The sequence below is a fragment of the Phragmites australis genome, chromosome 10, assembly GCF_958298935.1.
Source record: "Phragmites australis chromosome 10, lpPhrAust1.1, whole genome shotgun sequence".
In the NCBI taxonomy this organism is placed as follows: Eukaryota; Viridiplantae; Streptophyta; class Magnoliopsida; order Poales; family Poaceae; genus Phragmites; species Phragmites australis.
In genome coordinates, this window is record NC_084930.1 from 18,884,434 (window position 1) to 18,900,970 (window position 16,537).

The following is a 16,537-nucleotide window of genomic DNA, read 5'->3' on the forward strand; positions in this document are numbered from 1 at the left end:
ATGAATTTAAACACATTGTGATAGAAATTGACCTTCATAAAGTGACATTAGATAGATAATAAATATTAGTCAACATAACTTGGCTCTTTAATCAATTATACAATTCTTCAAATAGTTTAGCTAAGTCTCCAATGCCCTTCATTTCACCAAGAGACTAAATACAAATTTCACTTGAAGAAAGATTAGTCTCAAGGCACAACACATAGGATGGGCTCCCAGTATATATGTGTATCAAAGTACTTGAACTTTTTGTAATATGCACTGCAATAACCTGAATTTTTGTCTAACTGCGGACCCTCCGTAGAAATGTGCGGATACTCCGCACTTGACAGATTAACCATGAGATCATGTAGATTAAGTTTATCTTCCACAGCCATCACCAAGTCCAAATCATCTAGTGTTTCTTTTATCATCCCTCTTTCAAATGTTTCTTTGAACATCATTGATGGAATGGTTTTTTGGACACTTGATGAGCCCTTGAGCGAAGCACTTGAAGTGGAGTCCTTCCACTTGCTATCTAATGTAGTATATAAAGCCTCCAACAGCGCTCTAACGTTTTTGAAGATTAGGGAAAATCCTCCTATAACTCAAAGAACTAAAACTGGTAGAGGCGCGAAGGTAGATTTTCATTCTTCAGTGTGTGGTCGACGATGCTTCCTTGTAGCGAAGAGTTGCCAACTTCATGATCAGAATCTTCATACAAGGTAGAAGCGTCGAATGAGATCTTCAAGTGCATCTTTCTCAACCGGAATAATTGGGATGGTTCAACAACTAAAAGTTTTGAAAAGGAGGGAGGGAAGTGTTGGAAATTCATTTTGCTCAATAGATTGAAATAGGTAAGTAGAGAGAGAAACTGAGGGGTCAGAAAAGCACGGGGATGGGTTTTTCAAAATAGGCTTTTAAAATATGTTCTTATGGCATGACCATTCTATCTAGGCCTGCGTCATGCGGTCAGTATAGCTCTGATACCACCTCTGTTACACCCAGTTTTAACGGATAAAACCAGATACGGCTTATGTGTACCCAGGATGTTCAATACACATAAGGACATCACAGGTGAAATAACAAAAGCAATACTTTAATAGAATAAATATTAAACTCATACAACAATTGACATATATTGTCTTCTATGAAGATATCTGCAGCGGAACAAAAGCACTTGTGCCCAACAACACTGCAGGCAACCGACCGTGAGACACACACCTAAAATGTCACAACATCGCCTTAATAGTCTTCAACATCTTCACTCACTGAACAGCACCACACATATCGCATGGTATAGGGAAAATAGCAAGTGTGAGCACATGACGCGCTCAGCAAGTGTGGAAAAGATAATGATATGTAGGCTTATAATAAGAATAGGCTAACACATTAAAAGATATTTGGACTCAAAAAACATTAAATAATTATTAAGTGAATGTAACCTATACAGTTCAACACCCAGCATAGAAGGCTCCCCACCTTGCATACCATAACCGTCTAGTACTCCCTGTACTATAACCAAACCAACATCCATAACTAACTAATCATGTGAGGATCCAAGTCTCCCATAATAATGGGCACGACTGATATATCAGACTGTACACTCTGCAGAGGTTGTCCAGCTTTCCTCATGAGTCATGATTTTCATATTGCCATGTTACATAAACACTCAACACACGCTAGTGGTGTGTCGCCCGAAGATCACTACAAGGCTCCCGCTAAGGTTTCACCGCCATCAAAGTGGAGTCACACTACCCAGAAGCCCCCTCATGCACCTTGTAGCTCCAGAAAGAATCACTCTTCCCTTCCACTACACCAACAGTGGCTCATTCTATGCTGAGGATCGGCTAATTACTAAGCCAGGCTGTACCCATATAAGCCTCATGGATGGACGATAATTCTTAGGTTGTCACTCCACAAACCGGTCTTTAGGACACCGAGCAAATACTACCACCCACCAAAGTGTTTCACACACTTATGCCTCACGCACCATCATCAACCAACCTTCTGCTCAACATCCCTTAGTTCCATGTTTCTAGACCATTAACACATTAATGACTATTATTGCATAAGTTCATTAATCGAGTATATGACACTTCCCAACATCCCAAAAACATAGCTAAGCAAATATACTCAAGAGACTCATATCAACTACCGTCAAACTCCAAGGAATGTAAAGGAAGAGCTAGGTAAACCCTAACATAGGTGATTACCCATCAAGTTGACAGATATTGCATGCAATTTTGTAAAACAAAATATTTAAAATATAGGTTCAAGATGATCAAGGATACTTACCTTTTACCCAATGCTGCTCAGTATTATCGAAATCTTGGTCTTGAAGTCTCTCGAACTACTCCAGAACATTATCGACTAATTGCGAGAACTACCGACAAACAATACAAAGGAAAACACTAAGAACAACATATCAAACATCATTAAAACACTTTAGACGCAAGAATCTCCTAAATCGGAGTTAAGATGAAAAGTGAACAGCTTTCAGGAGATGGATTAGACTGAAACGGAAATGCTGATTTACCAGAACTATCTTCCTATGGGAAAAGACTTTAGCACAATCACTCTGTCAGGCTTAACAACATCATTGCACAAGATTTAAGAAGTGCAGGGCAGACCAGGCTTCGCTGACTAGGCTAAGGAGAATGATGTGATGCTGACTTAGCATGCTATGCAAGTACCATCTTGAATTAAAGAAGGGATACACTGAGATCTAGTTTCAACCACCCATGATGGATCAAATGGCCAGAGGTTGCGCTTCTAGGTTAATGTTACAACCGGTGACTCTGTGTAGCGGCTGTGGTTCGGGTTTCGTCAGAGATGGCGATCGGGTGCGTAGCCACTGACATCGATGTTGGGCTTCGATGGCATTTCAGTGAAACAAGGAAAGCATGGCGTAGAACGCGGAAAGACTAACCCAGCGGTATGGTTGGTTTTGGAAGGGGTCATCTGAGGTAGCAGCAAAACAACAATGACTGCTGCTAGGTTTGGTGGTGACCACGAACAGACACAGCAGCGAAGATGCTCGTGTTCCAAGAGATTGGTTATGAAATTTGAGAAACCGTTTGAACACAGATGTTCATATATCCCAAGAACATAATGCTATAGCATGGGTTTGGGTAGATTATCCCCTGAGAGGAAGAACTCATTTATAGCCATTCAATAGCCCTCCTAACTTCTCTAAAGCCTTAAATCAAGATTTGGAGAGTAGGGTTGCAAGAGTGAGATTAAAGAGCTAGTGAGCTTAAATCCAATCTTGAGCACTTGAGTTCATCGCCAAGCCGTCGATCCGTGTTCTTTACTCTTGGAGCCTTGAGATCCTAGATGGTTAGGCGTCTCTCGAAGAGCACCCAAGCTTGGAGAGTGCCCCGGGAAGTTTGTATTATCCCAGATTTGAGTAAGCAACCCTACCTTGATCTTAGTGGTCGCTTTGGTGAGGAAAGGGTTGGAAGAGACCAAGCTCTTTGTGAGCTCCTCAACGGAGACGTAGGCACTTCTTTGTGGAGTGGACGAACTTCGAGATACAAATTCTTGTCTCCTTTACTTTGTGCACATTATCTTGTTCTAGTTGATTTTGTGCGATTTTCCCTAATCTACTTGCTTGTGAGTGTTTTGTTGCAGGTTGTTGATCAATAGGTATTTAGACATCTATTAGAACATGTGGCAACTCATAGACTATTTTTTGTTTGCTTAAAAGTTCTTGGTTTTTCGATTCCCTGATCAGGCTGGAGTATTCGGGTTCACTCGGAGTATCCGGGTCTGTATAACCCGGAGTCTCCGGACTTACCCAGAGTATCTGGACCTCCGCTTTGAAGTTTTTAAATTTCAGGAAATGCCTATTCATCCCCTTTTAGGCGACATCTCGTACATTCACCCGCACCCTACATCATGGTGATATAGATTTGTAGGAACTCCTCCGGGTTGGTCAAGCCATCATAACTTTCGGTTAGGACCGGCCAGAACCTGTCCGGTCAGCGCACCTCCCATAACTGGGCAGATAGGGCATTGCACCCTGTCCTGTAACAGGGAGCCACTCGTTGTTGGGTGGCGACACATGCCGAGGGAAGAGACAACGGTCTCAAGGTCCTTGCGACGGGGTGGAGCCATTCGATGCCTCCCTATAGGGGGAAGGTGTGCGGTAGGTCTACTTGCTCTCTTCCTGCTCCTATCTAGCACGGTCCTCCTGCTCTCTAGTGGCCACCTGGTTCTGGATCAACCACGGAGGTCACATTGGCGCAGAGAGTCGTGTAGGTTAGAAGGTTGGCTATCCCAACGTGAAGGTGGTCCACGAGTATCCCCTATGATTAAGGGAAATGGGATTTATTCCACCATGGATCCTACTGTGGCCCTTGGCAACCGTGACCCTCATCGGCCTTTTGCGATGGGGGCGGTGCATGTTTACACGGTCTCGCGTTGGGTGGTCTCGGCTAGGAGGACAAGTACTGGTGGGTACCTAAGGAGCACTCGTAGGGTCTGCAGGTTCTACACCGGCGTCATGATCTCATAGTCGAGATGCTAGGCGCGGAGCGGCAATAAGTCACGAGGGGGGAGCCCCCGCGCTGGGTGATGTGATGGCATAGACGATGACACCACCGTAGACTATGCCCTGTTTAGGGGCTCCTCGGGACAGTGCTGGGAATGCAGGGGCTGTCTTGAGGCACCTACCTGTCTGGCACCAGACTGGTTTCCCTCTGGGTGTATAGTCGGAGGTTCGCCACTTGCGATTGGGACATGAGGCCCTCCAGTGCCCCCTGTTGCATGGTCCGTCATGCAGACCTCATGTTGAGTCTCAGAGCTTTCGGACTCCATCTTGGTATCCCATGCCTGTAGCACACCGGGTTCATCCGGGTGGTACCCCATGACGAATACCTCGTAGCAGCCGGAGTCCTCAAAATAGGACAAAATAGTTGCTGCAGATCCGGCCATGGGTAACCTGATCAAGCTTTTCAAACTTGATGAAACGATGAAAACACGTCCCACTACCTAGTGCGCAAAATGTTGAGGGTTAGTTCTTGACAATGGAGTATGCTGGGCAGTGGGTGCGTGAACGACGTTTCAGGAATCAATGTGTGCGCGTACGATGGACTCAGGGACACAGAGAGTTATACAGGTTCAAGCCTCCTAAATGATAATAGCCCTACGTTCTGTGTATTGTGTTATGAAAGATCTCAATTGGTTACAGAGGTAGTTCTAGCTAGTTGCCAGACTTGATCTGCCTTTCTCTACAAACGGGGTCCTCATCCCTTTATATAGTAGGGAGGAGAAGAACTTACATGTAGGTCCAAACGAAACACCTTGCTCATCCTAATATCTAACTCAAGCCATCATTACAGAGGACTGTCCCCGACCACTTGCTTGATCGGCCTGCTGACAACATCCTGTCCGTCATGTGGTGCTGTGTCGACCTGCAAAAGTCTCACTCCATAGTATTTAATGCTAGGAGACAGGGATACAGGACAATGCCCCTCTGTGTTGTCCATAATTTCGTCCACTAGAGTTGACGCATAGGGAAGGAAAATACTTGAGTGAATGTCAATAAATACGATTAGCCAAGTTGTATCAGATCCAGCCCTACGACCAGTGAGACCGGTCACGAGTTTACGTGATGACGTAGGGAGACTGGTCGCGTATGCCTTGTACTGGTCGTGAGAACCATACCCTGGTCGCACAACCGACCGGTTTTAAGAAATATACACTTCTGGCCGTTATATCCCTCGTGGGACCCATTTGCCAGGATACTTTTTACGCAATACATCGATAGATGTATATTTACATCTGTCGAGCTAGACTATAACAGTAGATATAGACAACTAACTTAGTTTAGCTTAGGAGAATACGTTCATCCATAATCTTGCTTAGATCCTTTACTTAGAGATTCTACCATTCGGGCTTCACTTTTTCTTCATCAACAAGCTCAGCATTGAGGGGATCCATTTGGATCAAGTCTTTCAAGCTCTCCTCTGTCCCTGTATGCTTGGGTGAATGCCATAAACAGATTTATGCTTTTTGGTATGGAAAAATACATCTATTTCTAAAATTATAGATATTTATTAAACTAGATTAGAGAAAATTTAGACCCTATTTGTTTCCCCTTGGATTCTAGATTCTGAATTATGGATTGTAGAAGCTCATCTTGAGTGGATTGTGAATAGTAGTATAATCTAGACATATATTTGCATAATCCACTTTAAAAATCTAACCATTTATTGACATAATCCACAATCTATAATCCACGATATGGATGCAAATAAATAAGGCATTAAGCAAATAAACACACCCTTACATCAGAAGAGATGGCTATCGGTAAATAAGTGAGTTGCATGCCAATAAGCCTTAGGTTCGACGAATGTACGGGCTAGAGATGAGTATGGTGAGAGATTTTTTTTGCCCTTGTGGGCTAGGATCCAATGAGTTAGGCCCTGTTTGTTTTCTGTTTCTGGTTCTGGTTCTGCTACTGGTAGAAGCCAGAAGGCAGAACAAACAGGATTCTAGAGAAGTGGTTTCTGGAGAAGTCAGAAGCCTGCTTCTAAGGAAAATAAACTAAAGCTGAGAAGCTCGCTGAGATATGCTTTTCTGAGACGCTATGTGCTGAGAAGCCAAAAATTTATTGTAGAAGTCAACAATCTATTTCCAAAAGCAGCTTTTCAGACAAACTAAAAGCACAACTTTTAAAAAAACTTAAAAATAAAAGCTTAAACAAACAGGCCCTTAATCAGCAAGGAGGTAACATGCTAAATACAGATAATTAATTTACGGCTGTAAATTCCAAGGAGCACCCAAGCTACCGTCTGTCCACGTGGATGGATGTTTAAGTAACGCGCGCCACCTCATTTCCATCTCATAACCCCTTCCGTTTCGTCTCGCAATTTCTCTTTTTGTCAGTTTTCTCCGCTGATGCAAAAGTTAGGCCTTGCCATCAATAGATGAACAACGGCCTGCCCATCAGGACGAAACATTGCCATATATACCATTATCTTTTATACAAATATCACTCAGGATCCCAGGGTTGAAGTCATTTGGGATGGTGGCTAATGAAATAAATTTAAAGGTTTAAATACATCATCGTAGAAGCGTTATACAAAAATGATTGTACTGAAGCATTTCTCGTTAACGTTAATCAAAATTTGAATGATAAAGTCACCAGCGAGAGTTATTAAGAAACAGAGGTACACAGAACAGAAGAAGGGAAATTATATACCATCTCATCTTTTAAATACCAGCTAATCTACCGATTGGATCCAAAATTAGGAGGTGTATCATATTAGATCTTATCCTTATCTTTTAAATTCAAATTAGCCAACCACCAATGATTAGACGATACAGACCATACGACTTGGATTTTTGTGAAATTTATTAATAAAAATTTACAGAGAAAGCTTAGCTAGCAAGTTCATGACTGGCCAACGAAGTTTAGCTCCGATTTTAGCTAAAACCATTTTTAATAATATAGTTAATTATTACCTATAAAAATTACCCATATCATCTTATAGGTAATACAATAGACAATTTTTTTAATAAACTAACTATATTATTATCTTTTAATTTATTACGAGTCTATATGTCATAGGTATTAAAAATATGCAGTGTTATAAAATACATCCTAGACTCGCTACACATTAATAGTTAGCTTTGTATTCTATTTGTGCTGAAGGTGAAAGACGGAAACGTGAATATTTTCTTGTAAACACAGATAGAATACAAACACGAACATAGGTAAACACAGACGTAGGAGAGGTCATTAATGACGTGAACTATGGTTATTGGAGACGGCAATCGATCGATGGTGAACCGACGCAAACATACTAAATTTGGGGATGGACACTCAGCGCTCTTTCCCAAGTCCCAACTGGTCCCCATGCGATTTGCTTCTCCGCCATGGGAGGCTAGCTCGGAGCAGATAAGAAGCCCGCCACTCTCGCAGAGAAGACTCCGCACGCCCATGCTGGAGCGCTCTCCGAGGTTGTGATCCTGCTCTCCGAGCCACAAGTTGTGATTCGGTTGGTGCCTCCAATCTTGGACTCTTCCGCTTCGCCTCCGCCTTGATCCGCGAATCTTGTCGTCTATCGGTGGGATGACGGCTTTCTTTCCTATCTTCTTGCAGGGAGTCTGGTCCGAAGCAGCCATCGGGATCCGGCCTTTGTCCTTGATTCAGACTTGTTGAAACTTCTTTGGTGGTTCTTTTAGGTCTGCACGTGTCGTATTCGACAAATTGCCTGTGAGAAGCTCTGGTTCATAGTAGTGGCTGTTCTTGGTCTGTTCATGGTGGATTTAGGGCTGGGGTTGGTCTCCGAGCATGGCTGATTCGGACAGGACCATTGTTTGGTTCAGAAGGGACCTCAGGATCGACGATAACCTGGCCTTGGTCGCCGCGGCGAGGGAGGGCTCTGTCCTCCCTATCTTCATATGGTGCCCTGCTGACTACGGGCAGTATTACCCCGGACGGTGCTCCCGATGGTGGCTCAAGGAGTCGCTTGTCCACCTTGGAAAATCGCTGGAGTCGCTTGGATGCCCGCTCATGCTGATCCGTGCTGAGAGCACTCTTGCAGCGCTTTTGGAGTGCGTTCATTCGATCGGTGCCACCAGAGTGGTTTATAATCGTCTATATGGTAAATTTACTAGCCTGTGTTATACGATTTGTCAGTAGAGTTACTTCTTTATTGGGGGTTCTCTTCGAAATAATTCATTTTATGATTTTTGTATGTCAATAAACTTGATTTTCATTTGCTTCTTTGATTACGTGAGCAACGGTTTCAGCCAGTTACACTGCATAGCTTTAGGTCTTCAAATGTTTTGAGCCAATTACGTACATTGCGTAGTTTCATCTGAAGATGATAGGAGTGAATCAGTCTACGGAGGTCTAGTTCCAGAGATTTGGAATTAACATCTCACCTCATGTCAGTTGTGGTTTAACATCTTCTCCTAACAATTAAATTGCTAACAAAATTAAATATATTTATTTACTTATTTTAATGATTTTTATCATTGAGTTTTTACTTGCAAGACATTAGTTGGTGTTACCAATTTCTCTGGTGTGCGCAGAAGTATGTAGAAGATTCAAATTCATAGAACAAAGAAAGCAGGCTATATAGAAATTAGGAAATATGCAAAAACAAATGTGTCGTAATGTCTTTCCTAATTTCAACATTCTTTAATTCAGTAAGCAGATTTTTTTTTTATAAAAGCTGAATGTAAAAGATGCACAACATTGAAATTAGCAACTAGGCCAATGAGTGAGCTCCAAGTAATCAAGTTCAGGAGGTTCCATGATGGAAGTCTTGAAACAAATAAATACACGCTTCAGGGTCCTATTGGCCACCAGTTCTATATTGAAATTCCAACACTTCTATGGGATGTTGAACTGTTCATTGTTATTCTTAAATCCAACTTCCCTCTCTGGTTTAACCTCACATGATGAGATGACTTTTCCATTTGGACCAATATACGATTGCTATTAAGAAAAAAGCTTAGTATCTTATAGCTCAAAACATATGTCTGCAAAGTTGGTGTGCAGTTTCTGTGCTGGAATTATCTATTGCTCTATTTAGTCGCCACTTTCCAGTTTATTCTCTTTTTTGTTCTCCTCTAGTTACGCCAATCTTATCCTATTTATTTCTCACTTCATAAACTTTAGACCCTATTTCAATTGTCTGTGATGACAAAATCAAGAATGAGCTTTCAGCCCTTGGAATTTCTGTCCATAGTTTCAATGGTGATATACTCTATGAGCCATGGGAAGTTTATGATGAGAATGGGCAGGCGTTCACAACCTTTAGCATGTACTGGGAGAATTGCATGAATTTATCAATTGAGATATCACTATCTCGTGCACCTTGGAGTCTGGTGCCTGTACCAGGTAACTTTTGGCCAATAGCCTAGCATCATCTTTTCATTTCTTGAACCTTTGTACAGTTTCTTATTTCTCTGTACTATATAGAAAACTTCAGCTTAGTTTTTGTTCCTCTTCTATATAAGTAACTCCGTTTCAATGTTGACGAAGCAGCTTGCTAATGTCTACAATAGCTTGAATTAGTTTTTGGCTTGGAAGTATTGGAAGCGATACTCATTTCATATATGCAATTTTATTTATTGCTTCTCCAACCATTTATATTCAGTGCCTTTCCAGTCAAGCAAATCAACATACAGCTGCTTTAATTTTTAATATTTTTAAGTTTGAAATTCAGGTTTAGAGAATGTTCGTGGCTGTTCAATTGATGATCTAGGTCTTGAATCTAGTAAGGATGAAGAATCAAGCAATGCTTTACTTAGCAGGGCCTGGTCTCCAGGCTGGCGCAATGCAGAGAAGATGCTTGAGGAATTTGTATCTTATGGTCTCCTAGAATATTCAAAACATGGCATGAAGGCTGGGGGAACTACAACATCATTGCTGTCACCATATCTTCATTTTGGTGAGTTGAGTGTAAGGAAAGTTTATCAACTTGTTAAAACACAACAAGTCAGGTGGGAAAATGAAGGAAGGTCTGAAGCTGAGGAGAGTCTTCGATTGTTCCTGCGATCAATTGGTTTTCGTGAATATTCACGTTACTTGTGTTTCAATTTTCCATTCACGCATGAAAGATCGTTGCTGGGTAACTTGAAGCATTACCCCTGGCGAGCGAATGAGGACCACTTCAAATCTTGGAGACAGGGAATGACCGGATACCCATTAGTAGATGCTGGCATGAGGGAACTCTGGGCTACTGGTTGGACACATAATCGGATAAGAGTGATAGTTTCAAGTTTTGCTGTTAAATTTCTACAAATTCCATGGGTTTGGGGGATGAAGTACTTTTGGGATGTGCTATTGGATGCTGACCTAGAAAGTGATATTCTTGGTTGGCAGTACATATCTGGGAGTTTGCCTGATGGCCATGAGCTCAGCCGTCTTGATAATCCAGAGGTATGCAATTACTAGAACAATGCATTCTAGCACCAAATCTTATTTGAAATCGGAATTTGGAAATTAAGTTCATGATGTAGGTCATATAGATTATGCCTTTGTTTGGTGAAGATTGCTGACACTCCTCTTTTCGGAAAAAAATGCAGACACTAGATTTTTTTTTACGCAGTTCACTTTTCAACTAAAGGATTCTAATCAAAAACAGATTAACTATTTTTCAGAGCTTGAAGAATTCTGAAAGAAGTGTAATTAGTTGTGAATACTAGACAGGCAAATATGGCCTAGCCTGGTTGGTTTTTGTGTATTGGTGGCTGGGATTTTCATCCTAGGCCATGAGAAAAAAAAGGGTTTTGGTGCAGCCCAATTTTTATTTTCCAGCTAAAACACATAACACTGGCATGGCTGCGCCTAATATTTGGCTTCTGGAAGGTTATTAAACATGTAACAAGATGGAGTGTCTCTTGGGCATGTATGGAATGGCTGTTTTTTTTGCTATTTCTCTTTTCCACCACAGATTATTCCTCTTTCACTAATGCCAGATCTGTAAACTTTTCACAATTCACTTATGGTTTATCGTTGAATGTATTTATCAAGTTTATAGCCTTGCTATTTGTTTATTTGCGATCAGTTTAGTTTAATTACAATGTATCGTGCTTCTGTCTTTCTGATTTTAACCTGTGTTCAGACAAGTTCGAAATTATTTATAATTGTTTACCAGTTGTCTTTTCTATGTTTTATCTAGTTTCAGTAAAAGTTTATTTGTACCTGAGGACTGACTAATTTATACAAAAGAGTTATTTACTGGGCTTTTGTTGCATGCAAAACTAGGTTCAGGGTCAAAAGTATGACCCAGATGGTGAATATGTAAGAACATGGATTCCTGAACTTGCTAGAATGCCAACAGAATGGATCCATCGTCCGTGGGATGCACCCAGCTCGATACTTGAAGTTGCTGGAGTTGAGCTGGGCTTTAACTACCCAAAACCCATAGTAGAACTTCACATGGCACGTGAATGCTTAGATGATGCCATCTCCACAATGTGGCAATTGGACACAGCTGCAAAACTTGCTGAACTAAATGGCGAAGTTGTGGAAGACAATATGAATAATATCAAGAGTTTTGATATCCCAAAGGTTGTTTTGAAGAAGGAATTATCTCCAGCCACCTCGCCCTTCGATCAAAGGGCCTCTACTAATGGCAAGAACCAAAAGTTACAACCTAAGGAAGTGAAGGGCCCGTACAAACAGATTGTTCGAGTTGATGTGATGAATTCCTCAAAGATGGAAGACACAGGCTCTACAGCTAACTCGCAAGTGTCAAGGAAAAGATCTAGCAGTGATAGTGCATTCAATGTTTCCTTGTGTTCATCTTCATTAGGCGTACATTCACGGATTCATGATGGTGACGGTTATTCGGTTCTGTATTCAGGATACCTCCAGCAGAAAGCAGACAGGGATGGAGCTTGTAAGGTAAGCTTAATTATCTTTATTGGGAAACAATAATTGCACACTAAATTCATACGAATTACCATATTGTCGACTTTTCCATCAGGTAAGCAAGCATCTGTGTGGGCTAAGAAAAATGAAGAGCAAGCATCCCGTTATAACATCATTACATCCGACCAGTAAAAAAAACTAACATGGAAATTGACCTCTAAGGGACTAGTTCAACTAGCTTTGTTATCATACCCTGGTATAGAAGCCATCCTGACCTTGCCTCACTTTTCTGCTTATTGGAAGTTCAGGTACATTCATGGAGCACTAAACTAGTTGAACTTCAAGCCAAAGAATACAATCAAGTAATTTGGTTATTCTTACAGGGTAGATGATGGATATTGGTCCTAGTTGTCAGCTTCTGTCGAAATAAATAGCTTATAGAAAAGCATCTAGGTACTACTGCTAAGCAAGGGTAGTTAAAGACATGCATACCACACTTTCACTGCTTCTATATCTTCAGATCTTAGATGTCATGTCAACACAGCGTTCAATGATTTGTGATTATTTGACATGTCTTGCTTTATGTCAGAATATAGCTGTACCACCTTTTCAGAGTAAAATTTAATAGCATGTAAACAGGAGATATAATGCTCAAGGAAAAACCTTGCAATATTAATAGACTCCTTACCTTTTTTTTAAGCATCCACTAGCGCACAAAGTTTGATTTAGACATTTATAGCACCTGAGAAATGCATTCAATATATTTTTCTATGGATGATCCCATCCTATATTCCTATCCTGATTACATGTGTTCATATTCTTTTCCAGGAGAATGGTATTTATATTCCTATGGACATCCAACTTAATCACTCTTTGCAGGCTGAAGATAAGGACATTGAAGATAGTGGTACGAGCACCTCTAGGCCATCCAAGAGAGTTGCTTAGCACATGACAAGGGATGTTGTAAATCTGTAATGAAGGGGTGTAGTATTCCTCGGAAAAAAAGAATGGGGTGTAGGAGCAGAACATGGAAAACCTTTGTCATCACAAGTGTTTATTTTGTGCATTTTTTGCGATTTTGTCCAAGTTAATCTGTAATTTATAATTAGTTTGACGCGTCTTACCTTTGTTGCAATAAGAGAGAACTTTCTTATTCAGAGATATTTCCAGTTCGGGTCCAGTTGTCGGTCACTGTACGTTGAGTTGTCGGGTTTTGATGACATGTCCGTTATCGGTAGTGTGGGCGAGTGAGCGGGTGCATGAGCCAGGAGGGGGGGGGGGATTAGAGGTTAGAAGTTGTATATTAATTGAGTTCCTCTAGGCATAATCAGTAATTCCAAGGAGAAGCGAGTGACCGTAGAGTTATGGCAGCCTAGGGAAGGAGTTTAGGCAACCAATCATGTCTGCGATATAGTACGAATTGGGGTAGCCCACTTTATAAAATAGATCAACTAAATAAAGTTCTGAAATTGGTTCCCATTTTATATGAGGAAGTAGCTAGAATTTTCTATTGATTTTTTTTCTAAATTATACAACCTGAGCTAGCACCCTTTAAAAAAAAAACATTAACCCAATCCATCCTGAGGAGAGTCAAAGTAGCGACCTTCGCGTGAATGATATAAATTGCCCAGCTACAACATGAACATCTTGAACCCAAAATATCAGTTGTGTCCTCAAGCAAACTTTTGAGATTGATAAAATTCAGTCAGCAGTCTCTCTATTTAGACAACCCAATGAGGAAGCAAATGCAATGGTAATCATTTGGCCAAGATAGTTTCTTATATTGAAATTGCATAGATGTTATGACAACTGAGAACAACTGCCAGCATATGCAAATTGCAAACATCTCCAAAACCAAATTCCACAAGGAATTCATCTATAGCGGTCTAAGAATTTTTTGAACAAATCACACCATTTGTTTTTTAACAACAACATATTTCAACCAGGGGACGATGGGTCTGTATTTGTAGTATATGTGAAGAGCATTTCTCCTGACCATTATATTTGATATTTGCATACATTTTCCTAACCCTGATAATGGACAACATGATAAATATTACACCTACCACTTTTGGTTTTGTCTTCAATAAGCCTTTGCAAAGTCGTACCTTGCCTTCAGTCAAGCTGAATCTGAAGAAAACGTGAAAATGTCTTGGTTAACATCCAAGCATCTCAAGAATTAACAGTATATGACTAAGGCTATAGAATAAAACAAATGTGGAACGAACCAAGTTATCAATATATATATATATATATATATATATATATATATATATATATATATATTACTATATGTATATTCTGCAGGTATACTCATTGTAGTTCATGTCTGCGCACACCCCACAAGTTGTAACTCATAGTGTTTTAGGTTGTAACTAGGGGATGTGCACAGTGCGAATAACAAATTATAACTCACAATGTTAGCTTCTCGTATTACAATTATACATTTATGGACGTGAAATTGTAATTGGTCAACCTAACAAGTTGAATCTCACAGTGTTTCGAGTTGTAACTGGGGGATGTGCGCAGTGCGAATAACAAGTTGTAACTCACAGTGTTAGCTTCACGTGTTGCAATTATGCATTTATAGACGTGAAGTTGTAACTGGTCTACCTAACAAGTTATAACTCATAGTGTTTCAAGTTGTAACTGGAGGATGTAATAGTACGAATAACAAGTTGTAACTCACAATGTTAGCTTCTCGTATTGCAATTATGCATTTCTGGATATAAAGTTGTAACTGGTCTACCTAACAAGTTGTAACTCACAGTGTTTCAGGTTGTAACTGGGGGATGTGCACAGTACGAATAGTAACTGCGCATAGGCGCAGAATAGCTTCGCCGTATATATATGATACCCTTGTATAGCCTCGCCGTATATAAAAAAAGCGAAGGAAAATGGTAGTATCTGTTTAGCAACATTGGAATCAGTGTTGAGTAATAAACGAGAAATTCTGCAAAGCATATGCTTTTATTATTCTAGATATAGTAATTGCAATTTCATCAAAACTTTAAGTGAACATGATTGAAAAATCATACCGAAATTTCAGTTCAAATTTCTTCTTCAAACTGAACAAATGCTCTCATCAAGTGAAAAATAATGCAAATTGAGGGCTCAGCAAAGATAACTTGTGCCAAACACTGCTATTTGATGTGCTACTTTTCAGTACAGCAAAGTCACGAAAGATGCTAAGACAGAAGGCACAAATCAGAAACATAATCAAATACAAAAGGCACTATATAGAAGGAGAGCAAGGGTTCTAATATGATACCCACAGCACCTCTGATTGCTCAAAAGCACGTATTTCACATGGGAAAAATATTTTGATTAAATTAAGCCTAAGTTCTATACCAAATTATACTATGTGTCTCAGCATTTGAAATATGTCTTCATATTTGATACAATATGATTCATCAATTTATATCTAATCTTAACGAATACATAATCCTCCTACATCATAAGTACTTGCATGTACTATTTAATTTGACCAAACAGATTGCACCTAATCCAATAATTTAGCCGAGATATTTGACGGCCATGAGACCAATGCATATCTTTTATCGCAATGACATGGAATTGTCCAATGATTTGGAGAACGTGGATTAAACATTGTCATCGAGTTACTTCTTGCGTTCCCAATTCAACAAACTTACTGGTAGGATTCCAGTGAGAGCCAGATTCATAGTAAAATCAAAGTGTGCATCCGAATGATAGTAAAATTTAATCTTTGGACTTAGCAACCTTGGATACTTAATATTCTGTTTTCTTTCATTGACACTGGGCTCTGAATCTCTTTATTTGCAGAAATTGAGCTCCAAAGATAAATGGATCAAAGACCAAGGTTAAGCAGCGGCAGGAGGCCTGGAACTGAACAGACTTTCTTGAAAACTTGAAGTTAGTTACCATTGATGTACCTGTTCAGTTTTGAAACACAATTAAGCACAACAATTTCTACACTTGAAGTAACAAATTCGTCATAAAATTACCAACAAAATTAACCAGATTTGGCAGAAAAGGTTCCAATAATCATGCCAAATCTAAGCCTATTTCCTAAGCCCAACTATTTCCAGCTGACTAACTCATCCTGTGTCAGGGTCTTCCTTCTAACACATGGCTAGTTTACTGGTTAGACATTGGCCAGAATCTGCAAGTTAGCCTTTTTTTTCAATAACAGAAAGAGTTTAATAGCTGTGTACCTTGAGAAATCTG

At 40.2% G+C, this 16,537-nt stretch overlaps 1 protein-coding gene across 2 annotated transcripts; it reads left to right on the forward strand.

Moving 5' to 3' along the window:
- Window positions 1-7,758: 7,758 nt before the first annotated feature.
- Window positions 7,759-13,481, forward strand: LOC133930018 (cryptochrome-1-like). 2 transcript variants are annotated; one of them, XM_062376704.1, is made up of 6 exons: window positions 7,759-7,991; window positions 8,096-8,600; window positions 9,626-9,847; window positions 10,176-10,891; window positions 11,720-12,361; window positions 13,208-13,481. In XM_062376704.1, exons 2-6 carry the CDS (start codon window positions 8,288-8,290, stop codon window positions 13,271-13,273), a joined length of 1,959 nt encoding a protein of 652 aa, XP_062232688.1. In that variant the 5' UTR covers window positions 7,759-7,991; window positions 8,096-8,287; the 3' UTR covers window positions 13,274-13,481. The 2 variants fall into 2 exon arrangements, with proteins under 2 accessions (XP_062232688.1, XP_062232687.1); XM_062376703.1 differs by having other exon boundaries at window positions 7,760-7,991; window positions 13,157-13,481.
- The last annotated feature ends 3,056 nt before the right edge of the window (window positions 13,482-16,537 follow it).